Source organism: Pagrus pagrus (genome assembly GCF_965226575.1).
Source record: "Pagrus pagrus genome assembly, chromosome: 7".
Classification (NCBI taxonomy): domain Eukaryota; kingdom Metazoa; phylum Chordata; class Actinopteri; order Spariformes; family Sparidae; genus Pagrus; species Pagrus pagrus.
The window spans coordinates 10,963,650-10,983,966 of record NC_140191.1 but is presented as its reverse complement, the minus strand read 5'-3'; the positions used below and the strand labels follow the sequence as shown (position 1 = coordinate 10,983,966).

Sequence of the window (20,317 nt, the reverse complement as noted above, 5' to 3'; positions counted from 1 at the left end):
CTGTGATTCACAGCACTTATCCAAATGAGATAAAGATTGCAATTTAGAAAACTGATATTCTACTCTGAGACCAAAATGGCCCTTGTACCCCCTTTCCTCTACCTCCTTCACACGCTCTAGCTGATCTTGAATCTCTGCATCTCCCTTTTAATTGCCCCTGGACACCGTGAAGCGCTTTTATCTCTCCACCATGCTACACGGCTTTGTTCAACAAAGACTCTTAATATGCGACTCTGTTCTTAAACTGTGCTAACCATGCCTTACAAGAGCTCTGCTGTTGCCTATTGATTAGCTAGCTTCAGGGACTTTTAGGCATTGTGTTGTTTTTTAATGGGACTCTGTTGCGGTAATGGTGTGCCGGAAGGAAAAAAAGCAAAAAGTGGTCGCTGCTGTCGTTGTGTTTGTTTGTTTGTTTGATGTGAGTCTGGACTGGGGTGCTCGTTGGAGAAATCACAAGTTCGTATAATGATGGCTCTGCTCGGTGATGATACATCCTCCCACACCGAGGGCTTCAGTCAAGGACGAATCACAGAAAGAGGTGTTTGTGTTGTGTTTTGTTTTTTTAATGCGTCTAGTGTTTTCATGTTTGTGAAAGTGGTGGAGGAAAAGGGTGAATAAGTACGATTTCTCTCTGTATGTGAATCACTATGTCTGCCTGCCTGTCAGTGTCATATGCTGGGTAACATCAGTGTCATGCTCCTGGTCATGATCCTGCGTGTATCTGTGTGTGTGAGAGATTTTTTCTCTAGGTTTGTTTTCATGCAGTCGGTGGAGAGCGCTCGCTGAAGAGGGATATGATTAGAGCGGATGCTTCCTGCGGAGCGTGGTTTAGTGTCACGCCAGCGTCCGCTGATAGACACGCTGCCTAATGCTGTTGGACTAAAGTATAAAAGCTCGTCTCCGCTCCCGGGGACATATGCACACCGTGCCCCGGAGCCAATTTCCCGCCGCTCGCCTTCTCGTCTCCCTTTTGCTTTCACACCTCTCTGTCTTTCCTACCTCTGTCGCTCACAATCTTTGGCTGCGTCCTGCTCTCTTTCAACTCTCTGTCACCAAGCTGTGACTCGCCCCACGCCATTTCATATCTATTTACCTCTCCGTCTCCTGCTCCTCTCTGTCAGCCTGTCACTAATTGTGTTTTTCCTCTCCATCTCGCCATCTTGCTGGGCTCATTTCTTCTTTGCCTCCCACTCATTCCATGCATTTTTCTGCGCACCATCACTTTTATGTGCCACCATTTTCCTCTCTTTGTCCCTGTTTCTCACCTTTAATGCACTTTCCATCTCAGTCTTTACCTGTGGGTTTAAATCTATATCAGCTCATAAACCCTTAAAATCAGAGGACGTCTGCTCTCAATCTCCAGATGTAGACTCTCCTGCATGAAATGGTAAAATGTGAGGTTATTTAACATTTCCAGGCAATTACACTTGATTAATTTTAGCAGGGAAACCTCAAGGCAGTAAATAACCATTATTTCATCAGTGGCAAAAATAATAGACAGTCATTATAAATAAAATTCAGGTCATCGCAAATTACAGAGTAGAGGACCTCTGGCGGTCAGCATAAAGGTTTTTCAGACAAGTAAATTGCAGAGAAACCAAAGTTCATTGAAATCAGCAGGCTTAAATGCTGTCCTTTCTCCTGCGGATGCACACTGATGGTATTTTCCTTGATAATATATAACATCAAAGACTTTTAAAAGCTGCCCTTGTCACACACACTTTACATTCCAGCTCTAGCTGCATCTGTGAAACCTTGTGCAGCTACAAAGTTTAGAAAAAAACACTTATTTCTGTAGTATTGCCTTTTTTGATGGGTTACAGTGATATAATTCGTAGGGCTGAGCTGATTGAACATAAACAGAACAACTCAATAACGTGGCTTCATTGCCTGCCATTGACCCCAGCAACTGTTTTCTGTGCATTAGTTTGTGAGGCATTCATCCTCATGGTGTTTCAAAAGGAAGTGGACTAATGGAAAGTTTTGAATTGCCGTCATCAACCTCTCTTTATTATGCTGAGCAAAACTGTTGTTAATGAAACAAAATTTCCTCAGCAGGGATCCAAGAAAGCACTGAAATTAGACCGGCTGTTAATGGGCGCAGGGCGGGCCGCTAAAATGGCCAAAATTTCTCACTTGTCAGCTCGGCCAGGTGACTCATCTTTATAAAACAGACGGTGCAGAAACACACCCGTATCTGCTGTGTTTTGTCCAGGACTCACTCGAAAAACTATATTTCTCATAAAGACCTGTAACACAGTCACATAAAGAAGAAGGATATTCACTGTAGAGCCAGTTTGGACTTGAAACACTGCACTTCTTAAATGTAATAAATAAGAAATAATAACAGGAGTATTCGACAGTGTTGCAAGTCTTTTGGGAGAGGTGCATTCCTTTTATGGGAAATGAACAGGCCTGATGATTTGTCGTTTGTTTTTCTCACAGTGTGAACTCCAAGTACAATACTTTAGTGTGTGATTCTGCTGGAATAGTCGTATTTTTTTTGTATGGCAAAAATAAACTTTGTTAGGGCTGCAATTAACAATTATTTAGGGTTGGGGAGGTTTTTCCAGTTTTGCCGTCCTTTCCAGCTTCAGCCAGTTAGATTTTGTGCCAACCGACTGAACTAACGTCAAGTGGAGAGAACTAGCGGCATGTGGCTGGATTTCAGGAGCCCGGGGATATCCGAGTAGCTCAGCTTATGTCTTGTTATGATGTACAAAAACTGAGTGTTGTACACACAATGCCACTATGCTACTCAGACCAACTTCCACAAGAGAGAACTCTTGTGGTGGTGCAGGTTATGCTGCGTTAAAAACACAGTTTTTGTAGCCTGCAGTACGAAGCCCTGGTTTGATCTTCTGCTCCTGTTTGCGCTGAAAGTTACTGCATTATGCTGTTTATGCAGTGTTTCAAATTAAAAGCCCTCTAGCGTTAAAGTGGAGAGAAGCCCTCCATTTCCCTACAAGGCTTTTATTGTGAAACTTTATCAGGAACATGTTGTGGGAAATTCTCCAGTTTCACTCAGCCGAAGTCTTCTTTTATTTATCATTTGATGCTCAACTTTAGAAGAGGACAAGTTAAGATAAATGATTGTGAGAAATGAAAACACAGCGTGTTGCAGTTGCCCTGATGGACTGTAGTGCTGCTACACTCTCAATCACTGTGGCTCTCAACAGTTATTGTCATTATCAGGTCAGCAGACCGTGGAGGAAAGTCCATGACAGTCAGCACTCCTTGGTCTTCTTTGCTCCTCAAATATTTCTTGCAAAGCTTTGAGGCGTGTTTGGGCTCAGTATCCTGCTGCAGTATGACGTGAAGTCAAATAATGGATGCACTAAATTTTTCTAAGGGGGCAGTGCACTCTAAAATGCTTTGCAGAGACTGAATCAGTTGTATCCAAAGCGTGACCACACCATGAGAAGATCAATACTTTGAGTTTAGTTCCCTGAGAGTTAGAAAAGCAACATTACAGATACATCATTTTCTAACTATAAATGCACGACTCCAATCAGCAGAAATCCTGTTAAGAAAAGGCTGTCTTGTAGAGTCCTCAGAGGACGAGTAGCAGTTTCTAAACCACTTCACAGGAGGTGAAACTAGGCCAAAACACTTGAGGTGGGCTAAGAAATACCAGAATTTCTCAGTGGATGAAAAAAAGTCCTTTTTACTGATGAAGCCACATTTGAGATTTAAGTTTCTGAAGAAAGGTTTATGTAAGGAGACACATAGGAGAGGGAAAGAAACCACAGTGAAACATGGTGGTGGGGATATTCAGGTACCACTCCATTCTTCAGTGGCATGCTACACCCTCTGGCACTGCAGCATGATCAACTTTTCACTAAATGTTAAGCTGATATTATCATTTATAATGAATGCATTAGGCCAAAAGTATGTGGAAAGCAGCATTTCTTCATACCACTGGTGAAATGTACTAATGTATATTTACTCAAGTACTATACTTACCATAAGTAAAATTCTAGGTGCTTGTTCTTTACTTGAGTATTTCATTTTTATGCAACTTTATGCTTCTACTCCGCTTTACTGCACCACAGAGCGAATATTGATTATAATTTTACAACTTTAGTTCCTTGTTACTTTTCAGACCCTTTAGGCTTGACACAGTGGTCTGTGTTCCCAGTGATACAACGTAATCGGACATTACGTTTACTCATATCAATTAAAAGGGAATCCTGACTATGTTACTGAGGAAAAAAAGAGTTGGTTACCTCACTGAGAAGTTGGAGGTGTGCAGCCTGTCGCCTGCAGCTCTTCATCCAACAGCTCCGTCTTGCTCCGTTACTCACGAAGGCTGAATAAAACTACTCCCTATTTCAAACTTATCGCCGTCAATGATGCGTCTACAGAGTGAAACAATGATCTCTTTCAACATTTGTTGACAGCAGATAAGTGATGTGTGACTGTGACGAGCCTACTTCAAAATAATAATGATAAGACGACTTGTTTCGCCAGTTAAATGCTATTAATGTGAAGCAGCAGCAGTATGTCCAAATTTGTTGATTTTGAATTTTCATTTTCTTTTTTTATAAACTGAAGTGTTCCTTCAAGGTACAAGCTAAATTTACTGTCACTGTCAAGTGTTTAAAAAACAAAATTATGTTTAAAGTCCTTGTGTCCTGCTACATTTCTTTTTACTGGCAGTGGATTGTTGAGGATGAGTTCAGGAGTCTCACAGCCTTGAGAATGAAGCTGCTCTGTAGTTGTGATGGTACGGAAGCAGATACTTCTGTATGTATGTAGGGTGAACAGACTGTGGCTGCGGTGGGTGTTATCTTTTGATATCCTTTGGGCTCTGTGCAAACATCTCACTTCACCAATGTCAATGATGCTCTGTAGTTGTGCGTCATCGTTTGAGCGAAATAAATGATATATTACTATTTATTTGGATTAGTGGATTAGAAAATGCGTCATCACAAAGCTGAAAACAGGACTGTTTCTCTGAGCTCACGGAAAGTCGATGAGAAATTTGGCTCTCACAGGACCGCAACACTACAAACAAATTATGATCTTATAGAATACGATGTGTTGCTGTAGATTAAACTGAACTGTAAGCTACAACCGAACACTTAATGTTTCAGAGACAGGATCCACACTCTCTCCAAAGACCCTAAGAAGTCCTTTTTAAATGCAGTTATCAGCAGCCCAGGGGAGCGCAAGACGTACAAGCCTGTTTGGGAGAGAACCCCTTCAGTGTGTGTCATATCAGTACAGTACATCAGACGCGGATGCCTTTTACACCTGAAACCAACAAGCAAACCCCCAAAATCATCCTGTCAGTCCCACAGAGGGAGAGAATCCCCGCTGTGTGAAGTGCCACCTCATCGCTCCTTTCTCTCCTGCATCCATCTCTCTTTCCCTCTTTGCATTTGCTCCTTCTTCTTCATTCTGCCGTCCTCTGTACCTGTTTTTTTTTTTTTTTTTAAACTTTCTCCGTCTCCACATCTATCACTCTCTTTATCTCTGTCTCCTTGCTCTTTGTGTCTGTATTGATTTTGTGGCAGTGCACGCTCCATGCTTCTCGCCCTTTTTGATGGAGGGAGTGAGATGGAGTCTCGGGCTGCCAAATGAAATCAAAGTCTTTTTTCCCTTCCCTCTCTCTTCTCCCTCGCTCCACCGCAACAAGCGCGAACTCCATCGGCTTTGAACTTGTGTGTGTGAAATGAGCTCTCTGTGCTCTGATTGTCAACCCATCTCTGCCCCCCCCTTGTTCTGTGTTCCCCCGTCTTTTTTCTCACCTCCCAAATTCACTTCAGTTTGTCACTTTTCACTTGTGTCGCTGCCAAAAAATTAACAGCATCATCACCAGCTGTGGTTTACCACACATGTGTGTTCATTTTCTCTGCGGTATTTTCTACTTTTCTGCATGTTTACCTAGCCAAATATTCCCTTTCATGACATTAAAATGGAGAGCAATTATATTTGATCAAATTTTAATGAGCCTAACAAATTATTGATGTCTGTCACACTCTTAATAATAAAAAAAAAACAAGACTTCTCTGTATCAAAGCAGAGAAAACTGTTGCTATGGATATGATCCACATCCTGCCTGCCTGTTAATTTGGGTCATCTTCTCATTGGCAGCACAGGAGGCTGAACAGCCTAGATATTTTTTATTTCTCTACCAACTTCCTCCACACACCTGAGGGATCCCGAGGCACTTTTCAGGCTAGCTGGGGGACTGACTCGCAATATGGCACAATTACAATGAGCAGCTAAACCAACAGTGTGTCCCTCCCCAAGGAAGATTTGGATGTTTTTTCTTGTAAAAGGAAAAGTTGGATGAAATCTGGGCTCTGTCAAGAAAGTTGTGATACAGTAGGCAGCAATTTCATGTTAAAATACAAACACAGAAGAGCAGCCCGTCCACTGGTTTGGTACATTTGCAGTGAACCTAAAGGTCCTGTAGTTCTCCACTTACAGACTTTTAAAGAAAAAGCAAAATGTCACAAGAATAATGTTTTAAAAAACAAGAGTAACCTCTCACTGACATTTCAACCTGCAGAATTGTCCAGTGCGGCTTTAAGCAATAATGTATATTTTGCACGGATCACAAAGCTTGTCAAACTGTAAGAGACGTCTCACCTGCCTCCTCGCTTTCTCTTTTTCTCTCTGTGTACTTTGGCTCCCCTCCCCTCCTCTCTCGCAGGGCGATGGCTTGCGGCTGGAGTACGAGATGAAACTGACCAATGGCCAGTCTTTCTGGACGCAGCATTTCTCTGCAGATGAGTTCGGTAAGAGTGATTAGACAGAAAGAGAGAGATTATGGAACGAATCGCTGATGGCACGAGCCAACACCACTTAGCACGGCCAATAAAGCACACTGAACTGAACAAATTACAATAATGAAGGGACGGCTGAATGAATTAATGATGATAGATGAACTGAGAGGAAGGGATGAAAAGAAGAAAGAGACCCGAGTAGCTTCTAAATGAATTATTCCTACATCTCCAATGTTCTCCCCTCTCTCTTACTGTAACTAACTAATCCAATATCCTCATCTCCCACCTGCCTCTCTGAATTTTTCATTTGTTTTTCTACTTTTTGTCTTCCTCTTTCCTCCCCCTCTCTTATTTTCTCGATATTCTCTGAACTTCTTTGAATCCTTTATGTTCTGGTCCTCCTCTTTTGTACATTTTGTTTCTCTTTTCTCACCTTCCCCTGTTTCTTTCTCATCAATTATTCGCTCCCACCTCTACTTCCTCCACCTTCCTTTTCACAGGAATCCTGGAGACAGACATCACGTTCCTGGTCATCTTCTTCATGGTGTTCCTCCTCTCCTGCTATTTTGCCTGTAAGTACTGCCTTTTCCACTTACTCCATCGCTCTGTCTCCATCTTCCTCCACGAACAAGCCACTTTCTTCTGACTTTCAAAGCCTGCAGAAGTCATTAAGTGCCCTTCTCCTCAGATCCATTTTAAAATCTACATGTTTTCTTGATGGGATGCGAGTAACTCTTCATGTTTCCTCTGATAAGTAAAGGTGGAGCATGTGCCTTTTTTCTCCTTGGGGCCGGGGGTTTGTCAGAACAGAGCATGAGCAACATGGCGAAAGCGAGGTCTGGTTTTTGTGTAAAGGTGAATGGTTGAATGGAGAGCCTTAAGGTTAGTGAAGCGAGTTTGTCACACGAAGGTCACAGCTCAAATAACCGGAGGCAGCTGAGAACAAAAGCTCTGCTGCAGTGGTTTATAGCCCCTACAAATTAGCCAGTGGCCACGAATCATAAGTTCAGACTTTAACGTTGTAGATGAGTTATGAGCGGTTCAACCAAAGATCGTGAAACTGAACTTGGTGTAACCGAAATATTTTTTCTTTCTCGTTCATTTAATCAGCATTTGAGGGTTTTCCAAACCTTCAGATTGAGAACTACTATGCAAATAGTGTTGGTTTTATTAGTCAGGACATTGAGAAACCTGCATTTTCTGCAGCCACCGCAACCTACATAATGTTTTTTGTAGTTGTTTTACGTTCATTAATTTAAATGAGTCACAGATTGCAATTCTAAGGACTTAATCTTGCAATCAAGAATCAAAGACCCTGAAAAGACTGGAAGAGTCTAACTTTGTTTATTGGCATGAAGGCCAAAATCTTACACGTCTAAAAATCTGAGCGAATAAAGTCCATTTTATCTGCATGGCTAGATGCGACAAGAGGTACATGAGGACAAATGTAAATTTGGTAAACTTATTTTGTTGAAGTGAGAGGAATCTGGATATTGAGCTCTAAAATTGCCCTAAAATATCCTTCAAAATCCTCAAATTGACTTCTGTTGTTATATTTATCCAAAAATGAGTACATTGGTTGGAAATGGAAGATGGAGCTGTTTAAATAGAGAGGGTTACGGGAAGGTTATTGCTTCGCTTGCCACATTGCAGGGGAATAAAGCCACATAATGAGGTGCAAATACGTCTTTTGACTGGTGGATTCTGCTGAAATCTTATTGTGATTTTATGCAGATTGGGCGAAGGCCGTGAATGAACTGCTGTATCTTCTTCTCCATGTGTATGTTGCCTCTGCCAGCTTCAGTGGAATATTCTAGGGATGTATGATATGACATTTTTTCAGTCGGTGCAATGACTGATAATTACCTGCTTCCCATTGGCTGATACCAAATAAGATTACGGATAATGTCATATTTAAGTTCCTAACCTGTAGTTTATGCGCACCAGAGGGTATAAAGGCTCAGATGTAGTTGGCAAAGATTGATGATTTATATTCTGTAGCTCTAATAAGATTTGTTGTGATAAAACTAAAAACATGTAAAAAAGACCGTTGTTATTCTGCGCTTCAGCTGCCTGATCGTTACTGCACATGTGCAGCACTCAACAGAGATGAGAAAGATGCAAGATGTCTCGCTCAGCTCGGGAAAAATGATATGTTTAATTCAGAATTTTATTGATTAAGACTTTCTAAACATGTTTAAAGTCTTCTGTACCCTGTATTTCTACTGTTGCCTCTCACACAAGGGGGAAAAAAACCTGAAAGGCAGACTCCTGTTCTGGCAACACCTATTTTTAGCAGGTTTACCTGTGTTTAAAAAACTGCCTAGTCATGCAAATTTTGGTGTGAAAGTAGTATTAATGCTGGGTCACGGGCCAGAAGACTATGCCCATTGTATTGTATTATATTACCTCACAAAATATAAAACTGCATACATTACAAACACATTTTTTGAAATTAAAACACCCGGCAGGCCAACTTATGGCCAGTGATATAGAGGATCCCTAATTGTTCATATATTTTTATAATCTTAAAGCACGACGGGCAGAGTGACAATAGACACTGATGGGATTCTAGTACCATTTCGCATCTTAACAGTATAATTGGTGTTTGCTTTTGGCCCGCCAGGGGAGAAGGTGTGTGCCCCCCTCTTATAGACAGTTGTACAAGGAAGAGGCCGGGCGAATAATACTCCTATCCTGGAAATCGCTATCTACCCTATCATTCTCTGCCTGGCTGAAGGATATGATGTCGTTTTTGCACCTAGAAAAGATAGCGCTTTCTAAAGAAGTGGCAACCCTTTGTTTCCTATTTTAATGCCTTATCTGTTCTCCCTGCTGACTGATGGCCTGATGTGTTTATACATTATCATCAGCCTGCAGCAGGCCCCTGAACAATGTATTCCTTAACCCCATGGTCAGTTATAAACAAGTTGAAGCTGAGTTTTTTTTTTTTTTTTTTTTTACTTTGTATTTTGCTTTTCTTTACCACTTTCTTTTTCCTGATTTTTTTTTTCTTTTCTTTTTCTCTTTTTTTTTAGTGTGTGTTGTTGGGTTTGAGTGTGGAATAGAATTGGAAAGAAAATGTGAAAATGGTGACGTGGCGTTGTGTTTTTTTGTTTAATTTTGCTTTTCACTAATACAAACTATTAGTGAGTAAGGGAGGAAAGAAGGAAAAAAAGACCTTAATTGATTCATGACAGAATTAGGACAATCTTCACAATGTCCTATGCAGATTATGAATTATTTCTTAACCTATACAACACTGAAACCGGGAGAAGATGACAGGATTTTCATTTTCGGGAGGGATGTTTGTTTGACAGCCATCATTACCTTTGAGGGGAAACCACAGGAGGATCCAGCAGCATTTGTCTGGCCAAGCCTGTGTTACACAGGGCAGCAGTGAGAGTGTGTGAACGTTTATGGCCCTTTCTCCCCTTGTAAATTTTCCCCTGGGTGACTGCTGTTTGTAGGAGTGTTTTGGCTGTAAAATTGCCTGCTTAAATAGGCATTAAAAATATTTCCTCCCAGATTAGGGAGAGAGGATGGAGAAGATGTATACGGCGTCATCAAAAGACGGATGCATACTAATGGTTGCTCCCCTCGTTTATCTGGCCCGTTCCCTTGTTATTATTTTTTTTTTCCCTCTCACTCTCTGTACCTCTCTCACTCTCCTCCGCCATCTGTTAGCATATCTCCATCCTTTTTATCTCTATCCCCACCAACAAACACACACACACACACACACACACACACACACACACACACACACACACACACACACACACACACCTCCATCACCTCTATCTCATTCCTGTGTTTTTTTTTCCTCCCTGCAGATAATCTAAAGGGAAGACAGCTTCTTCACACAACCTACAAAATGTTTATGACGGCGGCAGGTGTAGAGGGTGAGATCATCTGTCCCGAACAGACACACACAAACCATAACACACACACACACACTCACACTCAAGATAACAATGAGCCTCTCGCATGGCTGCAGCATCTCATACCTTAATCCCAACTTCAAGAGCCAAGATATTATCGGCCTTATTAGCCTCTGAATGGGAACTATTGCAAACAGCCGCGCTGCGTTACAGTGTTCAGTGGAGCGTGCTGTTACCGCCTAACACCCCCCTCACTCCTCTCGCCCTCACCCCTCCCCAGCGTTATCTCGATGTCTTCCTTCTCGCCTGCTTGTCCCCACTCCAAATCCCTTCTCGATTCTCCTGCCACCTCTAAATTCTCGTTCTGCCTCTCCTCTCGAGCCCTCTGCTCCTTTCTCATCTCCTTTTATCAATTCTTTTCGGTCTCGCTGCTCTTCTCCCCCTCTCCCGCCCCTCCTGCCCTCTCTTTCTTCCTCATTATCATCTCCCTGTCGTCTTTGCTATTTATCCTTTCTTTACCTCATCTCCTTGTTTTTACTTTTACTTCTTTCTCCTCCTCTTCTCCAACAACCCTCCCTCCCCTGCTCCTCTGCTGCTCTCCCATCTCATCCCTCCCCTCTCTTCTCCTTCTGCCTTCCTCTTATTTATCTCCTACCTGCATCTTTTTCACTTGGCAGTGCTCAGCTTGTTGTTCCATTGTGTCTACTGGGGCCTGTATGCCAGAGATGGAGTCGGCAACGGCAGCCTGAAAATACTCGGTGAGTTCTTCCCCTGCAACGGCCACTCACTCACTGACTGACTGACTGGCTGAATAACTGACTGACTGACTGACTGACTTGCTGACTGACACTAGCCTCTGCACCGGAAAATCGCTCACTACCCGAGCAGAATGATTGAGTGGATGATGATGGATGTGTGCGCAGGGGTGAAGAAGTGCAATATAAGGTTTGATGGGCATAGGCAGGATCATGCATGAGTTTGTGTGTCTGTGTGTACCCCTCTGATATTACAATTTGGGAAACCACAGTCTAATTACCCCCTCTGTCTTCTCTGTCTGTCCCCTCTTCTCTCACTCTCTCTCTCTCCAGGGAAATTACTGTTCTCCGTCAGTTTCTTGGTGTTCCTTCTGATGCTCATATTGCTGGGCAAAGGTTTCACTGTCACCAGGTGGGGGTTCGCAGGTCTTGCAGCTTGTGTGTGTGTGCGTGTAATTTCTTTGTGTGTGTCTCTGTTTATGCCAGCCTGTCACCTTGTGCCGGTGTGTTTGCGAAGCCACTGTCTGTCTCACTGTCAGGCCTCGCTGTCACACTCATAACACGTTGACATGACAATGTTAGGTGTCAGTCAACAAATCCTTTTGTACGCTCCGTCTGATAGTGAGGATGAGCGCCTGATACATCTGGGGATAGATGGATGCTGCTCTGTTGTGAACTAGGTCTGTGCGATATTATACCAATTTAATCATTATATCCACATCACTGATGACTGAATACATATTTAGATTGGATCCAAGATATTTTAAGGCTATATCGTGATACACAAATATATCTTGATATTTTGAAATCACCTCAGAAATGCTTGCACCGGGTGACAGAATCAAATATTGCAATTTCTTTTTTTTTACCAAATACCTCGATATAGATTTTGTAACAATATTGTAGGGATGCCTTTCAGAAAATACAATAAGAGGATTTTTGAGAAATAATCATCAGTAATGTGAATGTAATGACTAAAGGTTGGTGGTTAAAGGCAAGTATTAGAACAAGTAGACAGTCTGGTAAGTTCAGAAAATGACATCACTTTACTGTAACGCAGCTTTTAAAATCAAGAAAAGACGACACTTATGCCATATCACGATATGATGATATTCGTTAGACTCTATATAATCTCATATCACGATAAGGGTATAGTTTGATATATTCCTCAGCCCTACTGTGAAGATTGTTTTTGTATTTTGTGCGTTGGCTGGAGGCTTGTGTTCTCGCTGCTGACGAAGTTTTGGTTCGCTCACAGTTTTTTGGCAAAATAGCCCACACAATGGATGATTTAAGAGTGTTCTCCTTTGCTGGAACATCAGCTTGTATCCATCTCACACCTGACTGGACAAAAGCCCTACTCGCCTGACTGTCAGTGGTCTTTCCAGTTGTCCAATTCCAATTTGAAAGTCCAGTTATCAAGCGTGCCAGCTGTTTCTGAAATGTGGTGAAATTTCTGCCAGAAGTGGGTTTTCTTCATTTTCATGCGAGAAATTGGCACAATGACGATTTTTAAAAAAAAATACAAACAGCTAATACAGCCCGTTCACGAGGATTTGACTCACCGTGACTCATCACCTCAACCGCTGCTCATAGTATGAAGATTGATCCTGCGTCTGGCCCAGTTGAATCACTGTGGATAATTTCCAGACTGAACTCTTGTTGCGAAAACTGAGCTTGCAAGATTTTTAAGCAGGCTTTTTCGACTCCAGGATTACATCCTCCTGTGGGTTCAGGAGATTCTGTGATCTCTCTCACTTACTAAATCCTCTTAAAACCCCGGTGAATAAACTTAAAACTGCATCACCATCAAACCAAAAACACATCTGTTTATCTGGAGGAACTGATAAGTTGACAGTTTGGAGATAACTACCCCACAACCTTGATATGTTTTCTCTGGTGTGTGGCGATGAATTAGTCTGAGCAGAAGGATGTTTGAAATGCTGATGAAGGCTTAACGCGGAAATGCTTCCATTTGTTGAATGCCGCTGAGCAAATAAAGAGGCATTAATTTTTGCTTTTGTTAGCGCGGACAGCCTTTTTCACAGCCTGCCGTGTCCGCGAGTCTGCAGCCAATTTTATATATAGAAAACTCAAGAGTGGAGCACACCAGTCCTTTGTGCCGGTTCGGGTTGAATAGCCGCTTATAGATTAAGCTGTCTTTGCTCCGAGTGTAAAAAACCAAATGCATGATTTGTTTTTGTGTGTGTGTGTGTGTGTGTGTGTGTGTGTGTGTGTGTGTGTGTTTGTTTCTTATCTCTATCTAACGTCTGTGTGAACTCTAACCCTCTGTACGTGTGTGTGTGTGTGTGTCAGAGCGAGGATCAGTCACAGCGGGTCGGTTAAACTGAGCATCTACATGACCGTCTACACAATAACCTACGTCATCCTCTTCATCTACGAGGCAGAGGTACAGCACCACACACACACACACAGACAATACATTACCCGCTAGGGATTGACCAGTATGTTTTTGTCAGTGCTGATAACAATTGTTAGTAACCAAGGTGACCGATATGTACTGTACATCACCTGGCCAAAAAAAAGTCAGCATCTGGATTTAACTTAGCAAAAAGGTAAGAGAGGTGGATGAAGTGATGCACCCATCATGCCTAGTGCCTACTGCACAAGCCTGTGGGGGCAGTGTTAAGATCTACCTGAATATACTGAATGACCAGTTTTTTCCATCAATTACACATGGATTGGCCACCACAGAGTCCAGACCTTCACAGATTCCCCAGGTGCCGAAGTTGACGCCTTCAAACCCAAAGAAACGCTTACGGTTTATTTATTTATTATCAAAATTGTTGTTGATTCATTTCCTCACCAACTGTCATGTGCCACATTCTTGTTTGGTTGTTTTTCCTGTAAATATGAGCTGCCAACTGGGAAAAAAAACCCTGTCACTCATAAATACAAGTAGGACCAACAACATCAACAACAGTCTTGATAATAAATTATTTGATTCCACTGGTTTCAGCTTCTCAAATGTGAAGATTTGATGTTTTTCTATCTGTTATATCACATCTATTATATCTTGAAAAATTTGACTATTCAGTTGACAGAACAAACAATATAAAGCCTTCAGCTTGAGCTCTTGGGGAATTATGATGGGCATTTTGAAAACACTTCATAAGCTGTGTTTCCAATAACTTTTTTTATTATTATTATTATTATTATTATTTTATGCATGTTTGAAGTATTGCATTAAAAAATGGTGATGGAAACAGCAGAAGTTGAAAAGAAAAGTTTCTCAGTTTGGCAAAAAGTTTTTACGCTTGCTCGGGGTGGTTTGGGCCTTTTAAGGAAAAGAGTGAATACAATTAAAGGGAGTTAATGACTCACATGACTGATCAGCTGTTTTTGCGTTGACTGAAGAAAAGAAAAATAGCGTCAGATTAAAATAAACATCTCCTTATCCCTCCACACAGATCTGATGTTACCTTCCTCACATTAATACATGAAACAAACAGAAATGTTATATTTCCATTGTGTTTTCTACAGTTTTTCATTGTTTGAGGTTCGATCCTAACTCCCTCGTCTTCTGCAGTGATTTCATGGTTTTCTGACTGGAGACCAACCTGTTTCTTATCTCCACTAACCAATTACCAATAATTGCATAACAGTACCTTGTGAAAACAAGCATTCATTTGTATTTTCTTTTGCAGATTTTCTTGAAATTTGGTTAAAATTTGCTAAACATTTGGATGGGAGCCTGGCTGTAGACAAAGATTAATCAATTAACAGGGGGAAGTAACTGACAGGATAATCAGCAGTGAAAATAATCTTTAGTAGCAGCTTTAATTTCACGTTAAGAAAATCATCTGCAGAGTAGTTACTACAGTAAAAGCAAAATCTACTGCAGTTTGGTTAATTTACATTCAGATCGCAGCTAGTTAAACATGTGAACAGTTCAGAGTTCCTCCTCTTCAGATGTGACTTGAAAGCAGCGTCTGATATTACACCCAGGATGACGGGGTGTGAGATTTCTGACTTGACGATGCTTGACGCAGTATCAGCACTTGTATTATTGCTCTCTTTGGCTCTTTTTTATTAATAATTTCATAATGATTCATGGAGGAGTTGGTCCCACAGATCAACGTGGGCTTTAATGGCTTTTTCCTGTCAAATTACTCATTACATTGATACACTGCTAATTATGAATATGCATCAAGCTGATTGTTAAGGGAAACAAATCCTTGATGAGTTACAAATTGCAAATTATGGATTCTGACAGGCTAAATCCTGAATAGAAACACAGCTACGGAGGTCTGCAGTACTTACCACTGTACCTGAGATCATAAATCTTAAATCAATGACTGTTTCTTTAAGGTTTCCAGGGATTGGAAAGTTAGACCTACTAATCAGCACACTGTGAGAGCTCCACTCTCATTAATTATACTGTGTCTCTGTATGTGTGAGGACGGAAACAGATTTCACCAGGTATGATGTCGAGCATACGAGCTTATGAATTAATAACACACTTGGGAGTGTTACAGTTACATACATCTCTGCATACTGCAGACGCTTCCGCACAGGCAGATGTAATGACGGCACATTCAGGGCCAGTGGATTACAGTCTTTTGAATACAGCGCGGTAATGACCAAGTGGGAATAGTGCAGTGGCAGTATCCGTGCTATATTTAACGCTGGAGCCTATAGCCATCTCTCACACTGCAATATGTGGATCTGAAGCAGTGTAATTTATCTGCAGCCTGCCCTCTTACATGGTCCCTGCTATTAAAGAGCTCCAAACTCAAGGGAGCAACTGCTAAAAATACGCCAAACTGGGTTACAATTGAAACTGAAATAAAGACCTGGAGAGTGCTCCTGTTACTGGGCCCGCAACTGAGGGTCTGACAGGCCAGTTGGCTGGATGGATCCCAGGAAGCTCCACACCGAGCCGTCAGACCTATACATTATGTAGCAAGGGTAACCCTGTATGGTGGCCAATGCTATCCAGCCGCTGGACTGTGAAATAGAATCTAGTGTCCGCAGATGCAACACACACACACACACACAACCTTGTGCACACACATCCAGGATGACCTAGTTGTGGAGAAAAAGTGTCAATGTCAAAGACTCGCGCAGAATGCTACAAGCTGAGCTTTGGCTCGGTCAGCGCAGCGCGTCAGCCGAACCACGAGCAATCCATCTTTGTAATTAGAGCAAAGACTACAATGTGAAGTCAAGCCAATAGATGCTTGGTTTCTAATTTGTGTAAAAGTTTAGCTTGTTCAAATGTGTGTGCCTTCTTTTTGGCATAACGTCTCGTGTTCCTGTGCCAGTTCTTTGACCCAGGTGAGGTGCTGTACGCCTACGACAGCCCTGCAGGATATGGACTGATGGGCCTGCAGCTGCTGGCCTACGTGTGGTTCTGCTACGCCGTGCTGGTCTCTCTGAAACACTACCCAGAGAAACAGCCCTTCTACGTCCCTTTCTTCACCACGTACACACTATGGTGAGGGCCCACACAGATTCCCCCTCTGTGGCCTCGCTGCGGGATAATAGCACCTGAGCGAGAGATTGCAGGAGTCAGAAAATACACAATTCTCTGTTTGAGGTCTCTTCAATTTGAATAATTTATGCCGCTCTGTAAAAATGTGCACGAGCTAGCTGATGCTTTAGTGGTCCGGGAATGAAAAGTTGTTTATTTTACACTGTCCTTTTACAACATTGTGTGCACGACCTCTGCGCTCTACCAACACTACAGATAATTGTATTTGAGCGAATGATTGCTAGAGGAAAATATCTATTTTTACTCAGCTGATGATGAGGTTTCTTCTACTAGAATAATTTATGGTCCCACGTGCTTGATATTTTAAAGCTTTAGACTGGAGAGTAGCGCTTTTAATTCACCAACCCTGAGCAAAAAAGTCCTCTACGTACACAGCTCAGCTTCTCTGCCCTTCACTCACTGTGTATAATAGCTTGAGCTTGAAATAAAGAGTCGATTACAAAGACTAATATTATCTCTGTATTTCTCTCTCATTGCTGCCTCTATCTCCCGCCTCATTATCTACGCCTCTCCTCTCATCTCATCTTTATCATTCCCTGTGCTTTACATCTATTTCTTCTCTCTCCGCCTCCCTCTCCCTCTCTCTCATCTTTCCTTTTAATGTGTTTTCTCCGCGCCATTATCCTAAATCTGCTCACTTGTCTTCCTCAGGTTTTTCGCAGTGCCTGTCATGGCTCTGATCGCCAACTTTGGGATTCCACGTTGGGCCCGGGAGAAGATCGTCAACGGCATTCAGCTCGGCATCCACCTCTACGCTCACATCGTCTTCCTCGTTCGTACCACACACACACACACACACACACACACACACACACGCCCATGCAGACCCTTGCACTTTAACACAGTTCACATTATTCAAGAGTCATTATTGCCACTGTCAGTCATACATTATTCACTATCCTCGAGTCATAACTGCCTCATGCTGATTGTCTCCTCCACACATCATTATCTACCTCCTCGTCACCTTCGACACATTGTTCTTTACTAATGGGCCATACTGCGCACGCAAACTCCTTTTATATTCCTGCTCACTGCATGCATTGCAAGTCCCACCTTTCACTTGGACCTTATATTCACATATATCTGTGTTAGCTACTATATATACTGTTGCACATAGATTATATATGTAAGAATCTGCAGAGATCATCAGGTCTTTTCATCCTTTTGCCCTTCAGATTATCACGCGACCTTCTGCAGCCAATAAAAACTTCCCCTATCACGTTCGGACGTCCCAGATCGGGATCTTGCTGTCCAGTCCGAAAGGAGGCGAAGGGGGGGAGAGTTTCCCGCATCACGCCTATGGAAATAGCTCCTTCCTGGGAGACTCGCAACCAAACTTCACTGAGCTCTTCTCCATCCAGTCAGTAAGTTTAAATGTACATGTTTTTGGATGCAAGCTTCATATCCTGGATTGAAGTTGTTGAAGCTGAAGGCGAGGCAAGTTTATTAATATAACATCATTCAGACAGCAGGCAAGTCAGAGGGCTTTAGAGAGACTTGTAAATGCATTAAAACTAAGATAACATCATCTAACATTTTAAAATTGCATTTAAAAGACAATAAAAACAAAGAAAGCTATTATATTTTTAAAGGAGTTAAATATCTAGCTTTTTGTAAAGCCACAGTAAACAATATGTTTAAGCCTTGCTTTAAATGAGCAGACAATTTTAGCAGAGCTCAGGTAGTCTGGAAACTAATAGCTGCTTCACCTCACTTGGTTTTGATCCTGGAAACACTGAGGACCAGATGACCTGAGGGGTCTGGATGCTTCTAACGTACACGTAAATCAGAGATGTATTTAGGCCCATTTAGTGTTTAATAGACAAGTAGTAAGATTCTTACTACAAAGTCTGTGCTTTGACACACAGGAAGCCAGTGCAGATATTTAAGGGCCGATGTAATGTGCTCGACCTACTTAGTTTTAGTCTGTGAAGAGACAGATGAGCAAATGCTGTGTCTATGCACATGAATGAACAGACAAATGAATGTGAAACAATCATTATTAATCATTAATCTCTCGTGGTGTCATGGCTTTGATTCTTAATCAAAACTCGATTTAAATTAGCTTAAAAACTCGATCAACAAAATCAAAAGCAGGATCTGCAATTCTCCCAGTATTTTTGTTTTCTATCCACCCTCGCCTACTTGTTCATGTCTTAAGAAAAAAAAAGAAACCACTTCAAAGATTACACAGCTAGCTTAGGGGTGGCCTGCAGCCGCACTTCCAGACATATAACGTGCGTGGAGATGATCAACCGGCTGGTACCAGAGGTACCTCCGACAGCAGAGGTGTTGTTTTTACTAAAAAACTGAATTTCTATCTTTTGTTGTTTATTGTTGAGTCACTTAATGATGGTACTTTTTGTTGAACTCTGGAATCTTTATTTTTGGTGAATATTATTTGAAATTGCCTCACTCTAACCTGCAAAAAGCCTCCAGGAAGGGGTGAAGTTGTTGTTGTAAATTACCAAAGTGTTTTTTTTTTTTTTTTAAAGGGGATTTTGAAAGTTGTCTGGGGGAAAAAAACATCCATCTCAGATGTGATAGTCAAGGAATTGCATAGCTGTCATTGCTGGGGGAAAAAAATAGTTTAAATCTAATCCATAGAAAATGGAATTGAATCGTGACCTTGACTTGGAAAGCCTAATGGAGTCAGGGATTTGGAGAGTCGTGACACCTCTATTAATATCTATTAAATCTGCCCCATTCGTGAACAAGTAAATGAAGGTGCAGGCAGAGGTTAAAGGTAAATCAGGGCAGTACTGCACAGTATAAAGTCTCCCAACCATCTTTCAGCGCTTGCTATATGTAATTAGATTCATCTAAGTTGTACTCGTGTTTTTGATGCTTTTAAAATGCAAAGTATACGGTGTCAAACCTAGCTTGAAATTAACCGCTGTCTCATCTAACAAAGACGCCTCAAATTAGAAGGCATCAGTGTAACGATGCAGATTGCAAGGGGAAATGTTTTTTTAAGGATTATTTTTTTGGCGTCTCTTCCTGTGGGCTTCGGGTTAATGACAGTGAGCACAGCGTAACATAGCGCACGCGGTGATATGAAAACACTTGGGCACCAGGAAATAATGATTAAATGGAAACTTTGACAAGACCAAATTAAGGTGTCGTGTTTGCCGTGATGAATTGTCTGGCGCTGGGGAACTTTCGAGTTGGTAGAAGTTGCTTTTTTTTTCACACTGCACGGAAATGAGTGACAGAAGAAGAGCTGTGAATCTCTGCTCTGGTACAATGTGCAGACACTAGCAGGAATAATACAACACGAAGAGGCAACCCAAATACTGACAAGGAAAAGACAAGTTTACAAGTTGCAGCACCTTTCAAACATGGAGAGAAAATGTTTCTTGCATAAAAAAGCTTTAAAACTTAAAGACAGTGGATTTAATTAAGTTACATGGCAGTTAT

The 20,317-nt window shown here is 41.7% G+C and overlaps 1 protein-coding gene across 1 annotated transcript in view; it reads left to right on the top strand.

The window, feature by feature from the left end:
- tmem145 (transmembrane protein 145) overlaps nucleotides 1-20,317 on the top strand; it is a 48,487-nt gene that overhangs the window by 24,017 nt on the left and 4,153 nt on the right. The window contains exons 6-14 of the mRNA XM_084357927.1: nucleotides 6,668-6,752; nucleotides 7,241-7,312; nucleotides 10,577-10,645; nucleotides 11,302-11,382; nucleotides 11,713-11,791; nucleotides 13,696-13,789; nucleotides 16,668-16,840; nucleotides 17,549-17,669; nucleotides 18,073-18,261. Of these exons, the coding sequence (XP_084214053.1) occupies nucleotides 6,668-6,752; nucleotides 7,241-7,312; nucleotides 10,577-10,645; nucleotides 11,302-11,382; nucleotides 11,713-11,791; nucleotides 13,696-13,789; nucleotides 16,668-16,840; nucleotides 17,549-17,669; nucleotides 18,073-18,261 (963 nt within the window). The remainder of the gene's footprint in view (nucleotides 1-6,667; nucleotides 6,753-7,240; nucleotides 7,313-10,576; nucleotides 10,646-11,301; nucleotides 11,383-11,712; nucleotides 11,792-13,695; nucleotides 13,790-16,667; nucleotides 16,841-17,548; nucleotides 17,670-18,072; nucleotides 18,262-20,317) is intronic.